The 14,216-nt window shown below is 40.1% G+C and overlaps 1 protein-coding gene across 1 annotated transcript in view; it reads right to left on the bottom strand.

Moving 5' to 3' along the window:
• Positions 1-7,737: 7,737 nt before the first annotated feature.
• Positions 7,738-14,216, bottom strand: part of LOC121898455 (alpha-2-macroglobulin-like) — a 38,656-nt gene continuing 32,177 nt past the window's right edge. The window contains exons 26-34 of the mRNA XM_042413541.1: positions 14,033-14,195; positions 13,748-13,935; positions 9,781-9,993; positions 9,523-9,641; positions 9,291-9,381; positions 9,136-9,204; positions 8,952-9,057; positions 8,166-8,207; positions 7,738-7,826 (exon numbers count right to left, since the gene is read on the bottom strand). Coding sequence (XP_042269475.1) covers positions 7,822-7,826; positions 8,166-8,207; positions 8,952-9,057; positions 9,136-9,204; positions 9,291-9,381; positions 9,523-9,641; positions 9,781-9,993; positions 13,748-13,935; positions 14,033-14,195 — 996 coding nt within the window. The 3' untranslated portion in view covers positions 7,738-7,821. The remainder of the gene's footprint in view (positions 7,827-8,165; positions 8,208-8,951; positions 9,058-9,135; positions 9,205-9,290; positions 9,382-9,522; positions 9,642-9,780; positions 9,994-13,747; positions 13,936-14,032; positions 14,196-14,216) is intronic.

The raw sequence follows: 14,216 nt of genomic DNA, 5'->3' as shown, positions 1-14,216 counted from the left end.
TCTTCCCAAAAACAAATAATTTTTAAAATATTTGTGAGAAACAAATATTCTTAAAAAAAAAAAAATATTTGTGCTTAGCCGAATAATGTATTTGTATTTGGGCACACCCCTAGTGCTTCACTCTCTTACATGTGAGTAAAAAGCTGGTACAACTACTAGAATGTATCCGTCCACCACGGCTCAGCAAGGAACGTTCTGGAGAAACAAAAAGAGGGAATTTCATTCTTAACAGTCTGTAACTTTGGAATATATCGACTCAATTCAGCTAACTGAGGTTGCAGAAGCATTATATTACCGTCAGCTGAACTTTGTAATGCATATATTTACACAGAACGAAGGCTGTGGATTTTGACCCTCATTTCTTACGGTGTAGTTGCGTTCAGAGAGATTAGCTTCAGGTCAGTATGGAGAGTAGTAATTGTTACAGCAAAGACGTATTTCTACATACATAATGGTCAGTATTATATTAACACAGCCTTGAAAAAAACAGAAACTATTCTGAAATATTTATTGTTATCTAAATATTAACTTGGCTCAAAGTGCTCCATACTTTCAGAATCTACTTATAAACCCTGAATGTGAAAACAAGATATACTTTTAACACTTTTATCTGTCAAATTATTCAATTCATGACAGCATTTGAACTACCCTCAAATGATCCTTTACATTGTACAAAGATTTCACAACAAAAAAACAGCCTAAAATGGTCCCAGTTTGCATTGGATTGTGGATATTTTCATGTTAACTGCAGTCTTACCTCAATTTCAATAACATTGTACTGTAAAAAGAGAGCACAAAGAGATTTGTTAAAGGGTGGATTGTTATTACAGCTACCCAAATAACTAAATAACCCTGAGGACAGCTCCCCCAAATAAAATCAAACATCAAAGTGCATTTCATTGACATCAGACACAACAAAAATGTTACTGTGCAAAGTGAAGGTTCATATGATGTCCTCATGACTCAGTTCATCAGTCTGTTACAAGGATGTGCCACAATCCAGTTGCAGATTACAGTTTACTATGTTTCCTCTCCTTTCTCTATTCATTAAAAAACTTCCTGTGTTTTACTTGTATCTCACACTTAACTCTTTTTATGTTAATGCAGTTCAATTTTGTTTTGTAAATAACAAATACAAGGATGTTTCGCAGGTTCAAATTTGATTCTCTGCTGCTAAATGTTGCAACATTTGAAACAAGTGTCCTATTTGGAGACCTTCAGCTCATTACATGCAAGTTTACCTAAGAGGGTCCTGGTTGTACTATTGAATCAGAGACTCAACAGCAGCTCTAACACTGAGCTATTTACACAGACTGATTAAACACATATCCCAGGTAAAAGAGCACTACCATCTTTTCACTTTGGTAGGTAACTTCTGTTCAGTTCCACTGCACTAGCTGAAGTGATTAATGGTTTTCACTGGGATACAAATTAAAACTTGCACCATTATCATTCAGTAGTACCTGAACTGTTTTTAATGAGGTTGTGACAGACACTCACCAGCTGATTGGCAGGTCTAAACATGGTGTCCAGGGTAATGACTCTGAAATGTACTGAGAGAAATGCAAAGAGATTACACAAAGCCTTCACAACTCATCTTCAGTGTTTAACTCCATAACAGGCTGCTGAAATGTATTTCTTTTATCCAGGCAGACATGATATAATTGTCAAAGTTTCAAATGTGACAAAATTAGAGTGAGACAAAAGTTACTAATAGCTTTTCATTATTCATGCTGCTCTGTCTTGCATATATTAACTTGGAACTATATTTATCAAAATCAATGTGATCAACATCTAGGATCTCAGTTTAGTGAAGTACTGTAGTTGTCTTATCTGTTTAACAGCAGTTCAACTCTTACTTTTTCTTTTGTTATTCCAGTTAAGTTTCAAAGGGGGCCTGAAGCCAATACCTGCATGCACTAGGCTAAAGGCTGGGAGACTATATACACACACCATGGATATTGTACTTCTGCCAGGAAAGACAACATACGCTATCAAGAATATAGAAGCTTTGTTTGATAAAGACTTGTATGATACATCCCACATTATCTGTTCAAAGTTACCTGTTTGTCCAGGGAGGTAGATTGGTTTATCTGTTTGGACGAATGTCATTGGTTGATAGACTTTGATCATGACTTTCCTGACTTCTTTTGAGTAAAATGTGTCACCTTGTACCTCCACCTCCAATATCTGCACCTCATTTTTCTGCACTAAAGGAGCCTGTGACAGAAATATAGAGACCAGCTAAATTAATCATTAACTCACAAAAATAATAAATCAAAGGCCTCATTATATTCATTTTTGCTTAATCTGAATATTTTTTTTTTTTTTAAATCAGGAGTTAAACATTTTAATTTAATTTGAGGCTAAATATCAATGGTAAAAATACTGGTCAAACATTTAAGTTTCAAATATTAAAAACATTCTTTCGTGAAATAAATGATCAAATGAATCAAAGCCTGTCTTGGGAGGTGACCTGAAACTGAACGCAGGTGTGAAACTCTGTGCCAGATGTCTTCTCAAGGAGGGTTGTGTTCTTGTTTTTGGACATCAGAGTGACGGTCATGACAAGAATCTCATTGGGCTGCACGAGACTCGCACAGAATTTGGTCTCAGCTCCAGCTTCGACAACTGCGGGAATGGTTACCATGTACTGCCTACAGCCACAGAAACATACACACATACAGTAGATACCTTACTGAAACTCCAACCCAAAAGATTATGCTGTAACAAGTTACTACAAATGTACACAATAGACTACATGATTTTAAATGTTCAGACTGTACAAGTAAACTTACGGTCCTGCGACCACTTGACCCACAAACAACCAGCTCAGGCAGACAAACAGTGTCCATGTCCACATCTGAATCCCAGAAAGACCCATGACTGACTGGGGTGAGCCCAAGAGTCAACATTTGTTAAACCTGCTCTGCTACACAACCCCACCCCTTTTCACCCATTACACACACACACACACACACACACACACACACACACTTTGGCTTCCTTGGTGGGAAGCATGTAAACACTACCCCTTTTTAGGGACACCACATTGTGAATGGTTTAGACAGATAGTTAAAAAATTACAAATTAATTATAATTACGGTTATATATCATGAAATATACTGGTTTGTGGACAAGTATTATTTAGTAAAAGTAAAGAACATCATGCTCAAGCAAAAAACAAAGTTCATAGCACAAAGAAGGGTTCACACACCCAAATAAGTTAGATTGTTCAGGGGCTGCATCCCTCAAAGGCTGCATTTGAAGAACAAATGCATCACAGCAGCACAACAAGCATGTCCCATTTCAAAGGCTCCTTCAAAGAAATGCTGCCTTCTTTTCCAAAATTTGAAGGATCCAATGGATGGATCCTTTGCGGCTGAACCTATCCCAGAATGCATTTCGCACCATCAGAGGAAAAGATGAAAGATAAAGGAAAGATGGACAATTCAGCTAACAATTTCAGGACCTTAAGTGCTGATGTCTTTGCCTATTCACCGCCCATCTCTCCTGGTGTGGTAGTACTATAAATTTGTGCTCATCAACACACGATAAACAATTTCAGAGAACTTTGTTATTGGATTGGTGAAGGTAAATTCCATTGACATGATGTGTAATCAGTGTGCAAAACACATGCACATCCTTCTTGTCCAGGTGATGAGTCAAAAAACATATATGCAATTGAATTTTCTTTATTATATTTAGAGAAAGTTCAACCTTTTCAGCCCAGATTTACTATTTATCAGGTATGATACCTCTGTACCTGAAAGGGAGCACTCAACAGTATTGTGAGTCCTTGTTAAATAGAAACCATGAGGCTGATTATGTTTATCCTGAAAGTTGCTTAACATAGGTTCCCTCTCTCTGATGTGATGTGTTAAAGGATAGGTTAACATATCTTCAAGTTTGTCTCAAAACAACATTCACATGTCCTTATGGACACTGAAATTGCTTTTAGACATTGTCATTGTTCTTCTGTCCATACTGGCCCCAGAGAGACGTCCCTCTCTGAAGTGATTTCAATATAAGTGATGAGGGACAAAATTTTCAGTCCCATTCTGTGTAAAAATGACTCCCCTATCTAAAGGTCAAGTGCTTTTTCTCAAAAGACTGATGAATTTTGAAATTAGTATTTGCAAAATAATAGGTGTATGGATTTTGTCTGCCATAATTTACATTGAAATTGCTTTCGGAAGGGATCTTTTGGCAGCCAGTACGGACAGCAGGAATAATTAAAGCCATAGTGCTTTAAATTTACATCCTTTATTTTGTTTAGGACTGTGGCCAAGTTGTTTGTGTTGGGTTAATATTTAGATTTTTTTGCATTTGGTGTTTCTGTGTAAGCTTCTTTGTCTTCCCTTGATGCCTATTTTCATTTTAAGTACAGTACAGTAGAATATTTTTAAATGAGTTTTGAAAGTTAGTGTATTAAAATATTTTATAGAGGCATTTGTATATCTTGATTACAGACGACAAAGATATAACATGAAATGAGGGACAGAGAGAAGCAGCAAAAGTCCCGGCCAAACTCAAAGCAGGGATGTTGCAGTTACTATTGGGTGTCTTAACCTCTAAGTTAGCATATTAGTTTAGGAAAGTTGTATTGATTTTGGATGATACATTTCCAGGTTGTTCACCTTTCCTATTTGATATGCTGACTTCAAAAATCAAATTAATTTCAAAACCAATACAGAAGTACCATGTTCAATGTGCAGCTTAACATATTAATTTTGGAACATATTGCGTATCAGTGTTACATACTGGAAATGAGACCTTTGTGTGCATCTGTAGAAGATTTTTTTAATGGTTTTGAAAGTAGCAAATGAATTCAGGAAGTAAGCAGTGAGATGTACTAACATGACAGGAAATGAGGGAGAGAGCAATGCAACAAAGGTCGAACTCAAACCTGGGATGTTGCAATTTTGAAATCCCACATCCAGGACTTTCACCTTTATGGAGGTTTCATGTCAGTCAGTGTGTTTACATGCACTTCAGTAACCTGGATACCATAAATCCATGTATGTGTGCAGAAGATCAGTAACCAGATTTCTACCTCACACCAACCTTATTTTGGAAACATGGCTCACTGATTTTAAGTATATTGGGGATAGAAGATGCTGCTTTCTGAAACTTTTTGTGTATGTGTCAGAGCAGACACAGACAGACACACCAGGGCAGCACAGGGCTTTTCTCCTTGTGAAAGTGTCTGAATTTAACAAATACTCAAATGCTCAATGGTGGAAAGCAATTTTTTAGACTTATACAAGCTACTGTGTTAGTTTCAGTTTTAGTCTGATAGTTCAGATGGCATTATTTTTAATATGAGGGTGCATCACTCCGTCTAATTATCTCTGCTTTCATCCAGCTGCCGCTCTGCTGTGCAGTCCTTTGTCATGCACATCTGTACTAAATTCTGATTACTAACCCTGTTAGGGCTGAAAAATCTGCATTCTCCAGGACAAATCTAGCTGGAAAAATCTTACCCAAAGTGATATAAAACAAATACAACACACATTGGAGTGAAAATTGGATGTCAGTGCCCATGATCCCCAGAATGATTGATTTCTAAATAATTTTTAACACTCAGACACTTTGTCTAGCACCATTATCAATTTCAAAATGTTCTCCTTGTGGCCTATAAAGGCTATAAGCTAATTGCTGAATATATTGAGTATTCATAGTCCCCAGAGGATGAATCCTAATGTTTCAGGGGAACTCCTGACCTTTCCTGTACTGTCACCATTAGGCCGAAATTTCCAATTGAACACGAGACGAAACATATGTTCTTCAGAGCCCTCTCCATTTATACACTCCATGACCTTTCTTCAAGGCCCACCTTCAGGTTAAAATGTTAATTTCAAGAGAATACCTCCTCTCAGCTAATAACCAGATTTCCATGACATTTACTGAGCACAATCCAAGAGGATTGACCCTACTGATTTTACTGATCTCAAACAACCTCAAGACAAACTTTACATTTTTAAAACTTTCACTTTGTGGACTAAGATGAAGTGTTTTGTGTTTTGATAGTGGAGTTTCAGATTTGTAGTCTTGTTTAAATTCTGACTCAGAATCAAGAGATAATTCACTGAGCTATTTGCAATTATGAATGTGCCTGACTGTTTGTATTTTTCTCGCAGGTATGTCTTTGAAGGGGTGATCCTCTCCATCTATGGGATGAACCGGTCAGAGCTGGAGTGTCCGGGGAAGGTGTGTAAGTTCCAACAACTTTTCTTCATCATCCTGCGTCTGGCCACCTACCTTGTCCTCCGTTACAAGGTGAAGTCTGAGCGATAGGTTTCGCTTGGCTTGTATTCAAAACTCAAGGCCCTCTCTAATACCATTCCAGACCTGGTCTCTTTTCTGTTCACAGACAACAACCTCGCTCATGTGGGAATTTGCTTCATTTCATTTTACGCATTGCTGCTAAAAGGACAGAACATAAATTCTGATCTGTACTACTGCCAACAACTGTGGAGGGCAGCGACTGACGGTGCAGAGCAGTAGAGAGTAATCTTATTAATCAACATATACCTGTTTTACCTCAAACATCAGGACTCTTGTGCACAAATGCAGATCAGTGAGGAGGACACCACAAAGAGACTGAGCCACATTTAGCACATACTGTATGTTTCATATATAGAAAGGTTTTGAGAACAAGGTGGATGTGATAAAATAACACTTATCAGAGTGGACATGCATGTTTATTCTACACAGTGTGCTGCCACTCGGTCAGTGTTGGGGTGTTAGAACTTTGGTCCATGAAACTGCCTCCTTGAGAAAAACAGAGTGTTTACATTGCTCTATCAGCCAAAAAAAGATTACAAACTGTTGCACTGGAGAGTAAGTGGGATGTATTGTGCCTGAAAGACTGAAAATGAATGACCATCAATGATAATCATCAGATCATTACACTGTACACTGGATGAAAGCAGTTAAGTTTCAGCTAGTTTTTGTTGCATATTTTGTCGTCATATGACTGAACTGGGGTGACAGCTTGAAGCCACTAAACATTTAATTCCTGAAAAATCAAATTGTTGTTTGAGCTAGATGTTTTCTAACATGTTGATAGTTGTAAATTAAGCTTTATCACGATTGCCTTCCAAAATTTGGTATTTTTCTACTTCCATAATAACTGAGTGGATGGCATGAAGGTCAACTGACCTTTGGCATAAGGTTTTATTGTGGCAGGTACATTTATGCATGACCTTATGCTCAGGCGCCCTGGTAGCCTACTGAATAAGATGCATACCACACAACCGTAATGTCTGTGGTTTGATTCCAGCTATGGACCTTGGTGACATGTCCACCTTCTCTACTCTTGTTTCCTGTCTCTCTGCACTTTTTGCTACAAAAATATCCCTCCAAAAAAATAAAAAAAATAAACAAAACACCACTCTGGTTCAAATACTCTCAGCTGTTCCTCCCAGTCATGCCCGCAGGTTCTCTAATAACCACATTAGTGTCAATGTCCCTTAGAACTATCATATCCCCAGATGACTCCCTCTCCAAGACCCCACCCAGAGACTCCAGGAAGGCTACCAACACCTATCTAGCAAGTTTTGCGGCCACCATAGGTTCTCCTACATGCTTGGAAGGGGAGGGTGAGGGGAGGGGTATTCAGACGACACTAGATGCCACTAAATCCTACACACTGGTCCTTTAAGGCGGACACACAACTATTAACCCCCCCCACACACACACACAGTCTTTACATGTATACAAGACATGGACTGAAATTACATGTAGTGTAGCTTTATTAAAATGATTTGATCAGTAGGAGTCTGGGGCTTGGGATGGGTGACCACACTTCACTCTTTAAGCTGCAAATCAAAGAAGAAATGTGATTACTTCCTCAAAATACACACGATCTGCATTTTCCAGTAGCTTTCTTTTGCTTCATTTGGTTACTGAATTGACACATTCACTTTAATACTATAGTTAAATCATGATGTGTTGTTTACATCTTATTGATTGATTTAAAAAATGTTCTACATCTTTCTGAGAAGTAACTTTTAATAAAAGTAATTAGATATTTTTTAAAAATATCAAGATAATAACATTGTAAGAAAATGTACCATTCTAAACAAGGGTTCTTGAGCAACGCATGAATTTTACTTTATGGTGCCTCTCATGAGCTAGATTAGGTTAGAGATTGTTACCTGCAGCACAAGGGTAGATGTATTCTGTCTCAGCCTGGTCACCTGAGAAAAGAATGTAGAATTAGACAAAGCAGTTCAAACAAATAACAGTGAAAGCTCCTATAACTCCCAAACATGAAATTACTTCATGCTCAGGGCATTTAGGGGTTGGGTTCAATCCCAGTGTATGTCAGACAAAACTTGGAAAGTTGAATTTGTAGTTGTGATAATTGTACAGCTCTAACACGGGGCAGAGTTTGCCAGTGTGTGCTGTTCTCTCTGTAAATGGGTTTAGATGTGTATGGAAGGACTGAGGGCTGGAGTGTGGTGCAGTTGTCAGCACTGTTTCCTTACTGCATGACGGCCCTGAGTTCAAACCTATATCATGATAGACTGGAGCCTGTGAAGAGTCACCACATTCAGACAGACATCTGAATCAGCTGTCTGTTTGGGCATTCCCTGGGCGCTCCAGTTTCCTCCCATAGTCCAAAAATATGCAGGTTAGGTGAAACAGATCATCTAAATTGCTTGAATTTGAGTGTCAATGGTTGTCTGTCTATTAGGGTTTGGATCTGGTTCCAGGTTGTGAAAATATTCAGATCCTCTAAGTTAAGAGGCTGATGAATTTCTCACAGAATCTTTTGCCTCTCCTTGCCAGATTTTATAAAATGCTATCAAAACTTCCACCTTGTCTATATGTGTCAGTCCTGTAAGAGACTGGGTGTAACACAATATTCTCATGCAACCCTGCAAAGAATAAGTGTGTATAGATAATGAGTGGATGGAAGAACTGAGTATGTGATTTACTTGGCTGGTAGTAGTCATAGATCTTAACCACAGCTGGCTTCAGGTTCTGCACTGGGAGCTCCTGTACGAGCTCTAATATGTGGTTGATGGGTTTGTCCTTCCGTAACTGTTGGAAGAAAAAACACAATCAGTGACAAATCTTGAGAGCATTGTCCTGTATTTAACCACTGCGAGTTAGTTTCACCTCCTTTAAGTACACGAGAACATGATCTTCCTTTTCTTCAACACGATCCACCAGCAGGTCACCTTTGAGCTGCGAGAACATGATATTCAGCTGGGTTACCATGACATTGACAATTGACACAAATGTTACAGGTTAAAATTACTGTATTAAGTTACCTTCTTCAAAGATTCTGGATCTGGGACAAATCCAGAGAGCATTTTGATATCCAGGATTACCATGTTTGTAGTGGGCTCTTTCCCACTATATCTGTAACCATGGAACCATAAAAAATGTGATGTTACAAACAGCTGCACTTTTCCATGTTTTGAATAAGCTACAACAACATGTCAAGATTTTCAGTATTCTATAATGGCTGTAAGGTAGATCTAGTTGCTGCACATTACTTACAGGGACTTAAGCTTCAGAGTGAGTTTAGGTCTCAGAGATTGGCAGTCAGCCTCTGGTTTGACCTCGACACTGAGAGTGGTGACATCAGCAGGAGTTGGGATGTTATAATGAAGAGAAATCTGACAAGGAGTACAACAGGTTGATTTTAATATTCATAAAATTTTAATTTGGGAGCCTAAGAGCACCAGTAGTGGTGTAGTATTATACAGTATGTGTGCATACAGAGGAAGAAAGTTAAGAGCCACAAGATCCACTGACCTGCATTGACGCACATGCAGTTCCCTTCACCTCCAGACTGTACTTTCCTGCCTCGTCCTGCAGTATCTTCTCCTGGTAGAGCAGTTTGTTGCTCTGGTTCACATCAAATGTCAGCTGGCCACTGGGTGATTGGACTGTCACTGTGCTTGAACCCTCTGGACTGAACACCACAGTGGAGTAGAGAGCCAGAGCCTGAAGAGCCACCACTGTGTCCTACAACACACATACAGAAAAGTTGGAATTCAACTATAGCAAATATTTACACATGTAAAATGCATTTACCACCTACAACACTTTTCATTTTCAGTGCCTCACATTTAATGGTTATATATTGATCATCTATAGAGAACCACTGCACCAATTATTTTTTCAATACTTTTGTCGTTCTCACATTCTTATTTTTCGTTGCAGCAGCTGTATCCATGGAAATGAAAAAAATCTTTAATATATCCAACTCAGTGAGACAGTTAAAGTAGCTACTGTAGCTCTGGGCTATATTGTCTTACCTCTTAAAACCATGTATTTAAAAGGAAAATTACAGTTTATAACAGGTTTTATTTTTGCAGTTCTCACCATCAGTTCCAGCAGTAATGATAACATTGTACTTGCTGGTTAGTACCATAATGCTGCCACCTTTACATGGTTTGTATTAACTTTAATGGATGGTCAGAGTGCATGATGTTTTTTTTTCATTCTGTGCACACAGTTGCTTCAAAAGATTGGCTAACATCAGGTTAGTTTCTATTTTCCTTTATGTAACCAATGAGTGTATGTAACAGATGAGCCGCTCAGTGAATGAAATGTCAGTGTTACAGGAAATGATGAGCCATCACAGTTGCTTATCAGGGCTACCCAAACTCACAATGGAGAACTTATTAGCCCACTATCAGCATTGTTTCAGCTTACACCTCCCAACACACAACAGAAATCACCGTTTGGATGCAGGCTTTTGTTTGGACATTACATATTAGGATAAACTCTTGTTTCAATCCACACATTTGACAAAAGTTAGCATGCTAACAAGCTTTTGTCCAAAGTGACAGACAAATGAGGTACAATCCAAGCTACAGTAGCTCAAGAAGGAGCCTTTGAGAATAAATGCTGCAACATCCAGCTTCATGTTTTACCTGACACAAATGCCACAAGAACTGTTCGAGTGACTGATGCAACATGCTCATTGACTGATAGTTGGTCATCAATCACGATGCCCAGATTTCTTGCAAACTTTGTTGGAGAGCGCGAGCCACCATGTCAAAGGCTACTGAGAGATCCAGCAAGATGAGAACTGATGACAGGGTATCACTGCAGTGGAAAGGTCACTCTTGAAACCAGGCTGGTTTAAATTAAGTAGATTACGACTTGGATGAAAACTGCACACGCTAGAACAATGGTTGCCAACCCGTCGATTGTGATTGACTGGTATATCTTTGAGACTTTCCCTTAAGCTCCCAAAAATAATAGAAAAATAAATACACAAGTGTAAAAGTGCTTTGAGTGGTCAAAGACTAGAAAGGTGTTATATAAGTGCAGTCCATTTACCATTTACTAATCACAAAATAAGGCACAGCTGGGGTGAACAGGGACCAGAATAAGGAGGGAACATGACATGACTGAAAAGCAGGCTGGGCAGGGCTACAGGAACACATGAGGAACACAAGAGGCTACCAGCTGACAAGAATAAAACCAAAGCAATACAGAGATTAAACTAAGAAAAACTCTGGACTCAGAGGAAAAAACAATACCAAGCTCAAGCACTACACAAAGAAACACAAATGGCAAATGCAGTTATCACAAACACTTTGTAACCCAGAGCACGTTCAAAACACACACAATCCTCTTTATCACTGAGACAGAGTATATGCTGTGCGAGTTCAGACCGGAGTGAAAACAAAGACAAACCAACCAATATAGGCAACCCAAATAAACATCATGCATGATAGTCTTTTAAAGACACAACTCAAATCAGCTTTCTTCCACTCAGTCCAGTCCAGACAAAAAGGGAGAAATGTCTGAAGGCCTCTGGAGGACCGGTGGAGAATGGCAGCTAGGGAAACTTTCAAACTGCGAACAGAACCATAACAGTACCACCTTCCCCACCGCTCCTCAAGGGACAGATTCCAGACATCCCACCGAGCCGATCAGGAACACCGAGCAGGGTGGGTGGAAGGGGCACAGAGGAGGGATTCAAATGCAAATGTCCTGGGGGCAGAACAAGGGCGGAGCATGAGACCTCAGGCAGGCGGGCTGGGGGCTGGGCTGAAAGACATAACAGATCTAGAGGTCAGTATTGCTCTGGAGGGCAACCAGAGGGTAGGACAGACGGGTGAAGTTGCTGCTCTGGAGGTGTAGCAACAAAGCCGGGCCACTCTGGAGGTTAGCGATGAACCTGGGAGCCAGGTAGGGCAGCCAGCACCAGAAGATTTGGCAGCAGGTCGGATGAGCTCAAGCTTGGATGGCCACTTAAAGAGACTTAAAGAGACCTACTTCTCCATGCTGATGTCCAGTGGTTGAGTTGCGGCAAAGTGCTGCAGTAATTTGTCGACTTGCTGCCTGAGATAGACTTTTCTGTCAACAAGGAAAGAGGAGCACGAGGAACTGTCAGATGATGCGTGGCTACTGGACCTGGGGTTTCTGACAGACCTAACGACAAACGGTGCTTTTCACCCTGAGCAGTACGGTGCTCACCTGGACAAAGTGGCAACAGAGTTCAATCAACGTTTTGGAGTTAGGTGTCATGGAAGATATTGCTGCATTCATCTCAAACCCATTCCTGCCCATTGATATAGAACAAGTGACATCCAAAGTATTTGCTTTGCCAAGTGGAGCTGACATGGAAATGGTTGATTTGAAAAATGACATAGAGCTGAAAGCCAGATCAAGGGACAGTGACTTTAGGAGACTTGTCAGCAGAGAGAAGTTTCCTCACCTCACTGCTCGTGCACTTAGTTGATGTGTTTATATTACCTTCTGGGGTCCACGTTCCACACATGCGTAGGAGATCGCCGTCTACAGGAACACAGCGTTGCGACCACACGGACACAACAAATTGCAGGTATGCGGATGTCCATACAGAGCCTATGCACACACCATCTGATCACACGGACCATAGCGGACCCACGTGGACTCGTCAACTATAATTTCAGCTTAAGAGTGAGTGCCTACTTACCTCTGTGAAATGGTATTTTCATAGAAGAAAATAATCGTATCAAAGTACAGGAGCCGCCTTCCTGACAGACACCTCACAGACTGTCTCAGACTGGCTGTCTGTAGCTATAAGCCTAACTACAAAACACTCACAGACAGTATTCAGCCATGACTGCAACAGTTTTGCCCTCTGATGGCATTGTGAAAAGTGATGCTGTGTAAGATGGGAATATAGAACTGAACTTAGCTTAATTGCACCGACTTTTTCCTTCCTCATACAAATGGAAAATAGGCCACATGCCTTTATTTTTGTGTTGGAATGAAATTAAACAATGAAACTTAGAATTGAAGATGTTATGTATGTAAAATTGTTGAAGCAAGATAGCTATGGCCTGTTTGATATGCTAGTTACAGTGTATTCTTGGTTGCATCAGTTTGAAAGTTGGACCAAAGCATTTCATGTAATTCAAATACAATTAGCTTAAATAAAAGGCCTCAAGCTGGAAGTACAATCTGGGCTGTCTTTTTCACTCAGTGCTTTAGTAGGTAGATCTTGCCTTTCACAAAGGCCGAGGTCAGGGATTTTGGGCTTAAAAAGGTTGGTGACCACTGCCCTAGAACCTCAGATACAACAGGTAGCAGCAGGGCAGGCCTGTAGTTTCCAATTTGAGATTGGTTTAGAGTCAGCTTTTTCAACAATGAGGTAACCTGAGCCGGTTTAAACATGGAAAATGTCCCCACAACATACACACTGTTAACAGTAAAATTGTCAACCTGTAGCGCAACTCTGCTTTAACTACAGCTGCAGCTTGTTGGGATGTACCTGTGTAGAGGAGAAGCCTCCATAATGGTTTTGCTGGCCTGTCAGCCATCTGACAATGCGGCTGGTGTAGCCCAGGTCTTCAGCAGAAAGGGAGGTGCTGAGTTTGGCCAGCAGCACGTAGGAGCTGATCTCCACAGACAGAGAGGCTGAAGATTCTGTTGCTGTCTGAGACCAGTGGAGGAAATCTCCTTAAGGCAGCCACCCAAGAAACAGACAGACAGGCACAAGGTGAGCTATCTCAACAGTAACCAGGTATTAATGACTTGTTTTAGGATTGTGACTTACCTTCTTGTAATGCAACCTTGTCTAGGTGCTGCAGAAGTTGAGCACGGGTCTCCATGTCTCCAGCCAGGGTGAAGACGTATGCCAGCAGAGCTGTAGTGTAGGTGTTGCTGAGGTCACTGGTGGATTCCCTGAGGCAAGACAAGCTCTTATTCACCACAGGATGCTGAAACAGATAAAAAAAAAA

This window comes from Thunnus maccoyii, chromosome 6 (genome assembly GCF_910596095.1).
Source record: "Thunnus maccoyii chromosome 6, fThuMac1.1, whole genome shotgun sequence".
NCBI classification, from domain to species: domain Eukaryota; kingdom Metazoa; phylum Chordata; class Actinopteri; order Scombriformes; family Scombridae; genus Thunnus; species Thunnus maccoyii.
Note: the sequence above shows the minus strand (reverse complement) of the source record. Positions and strands in the feature narration are given on the sequence as shown.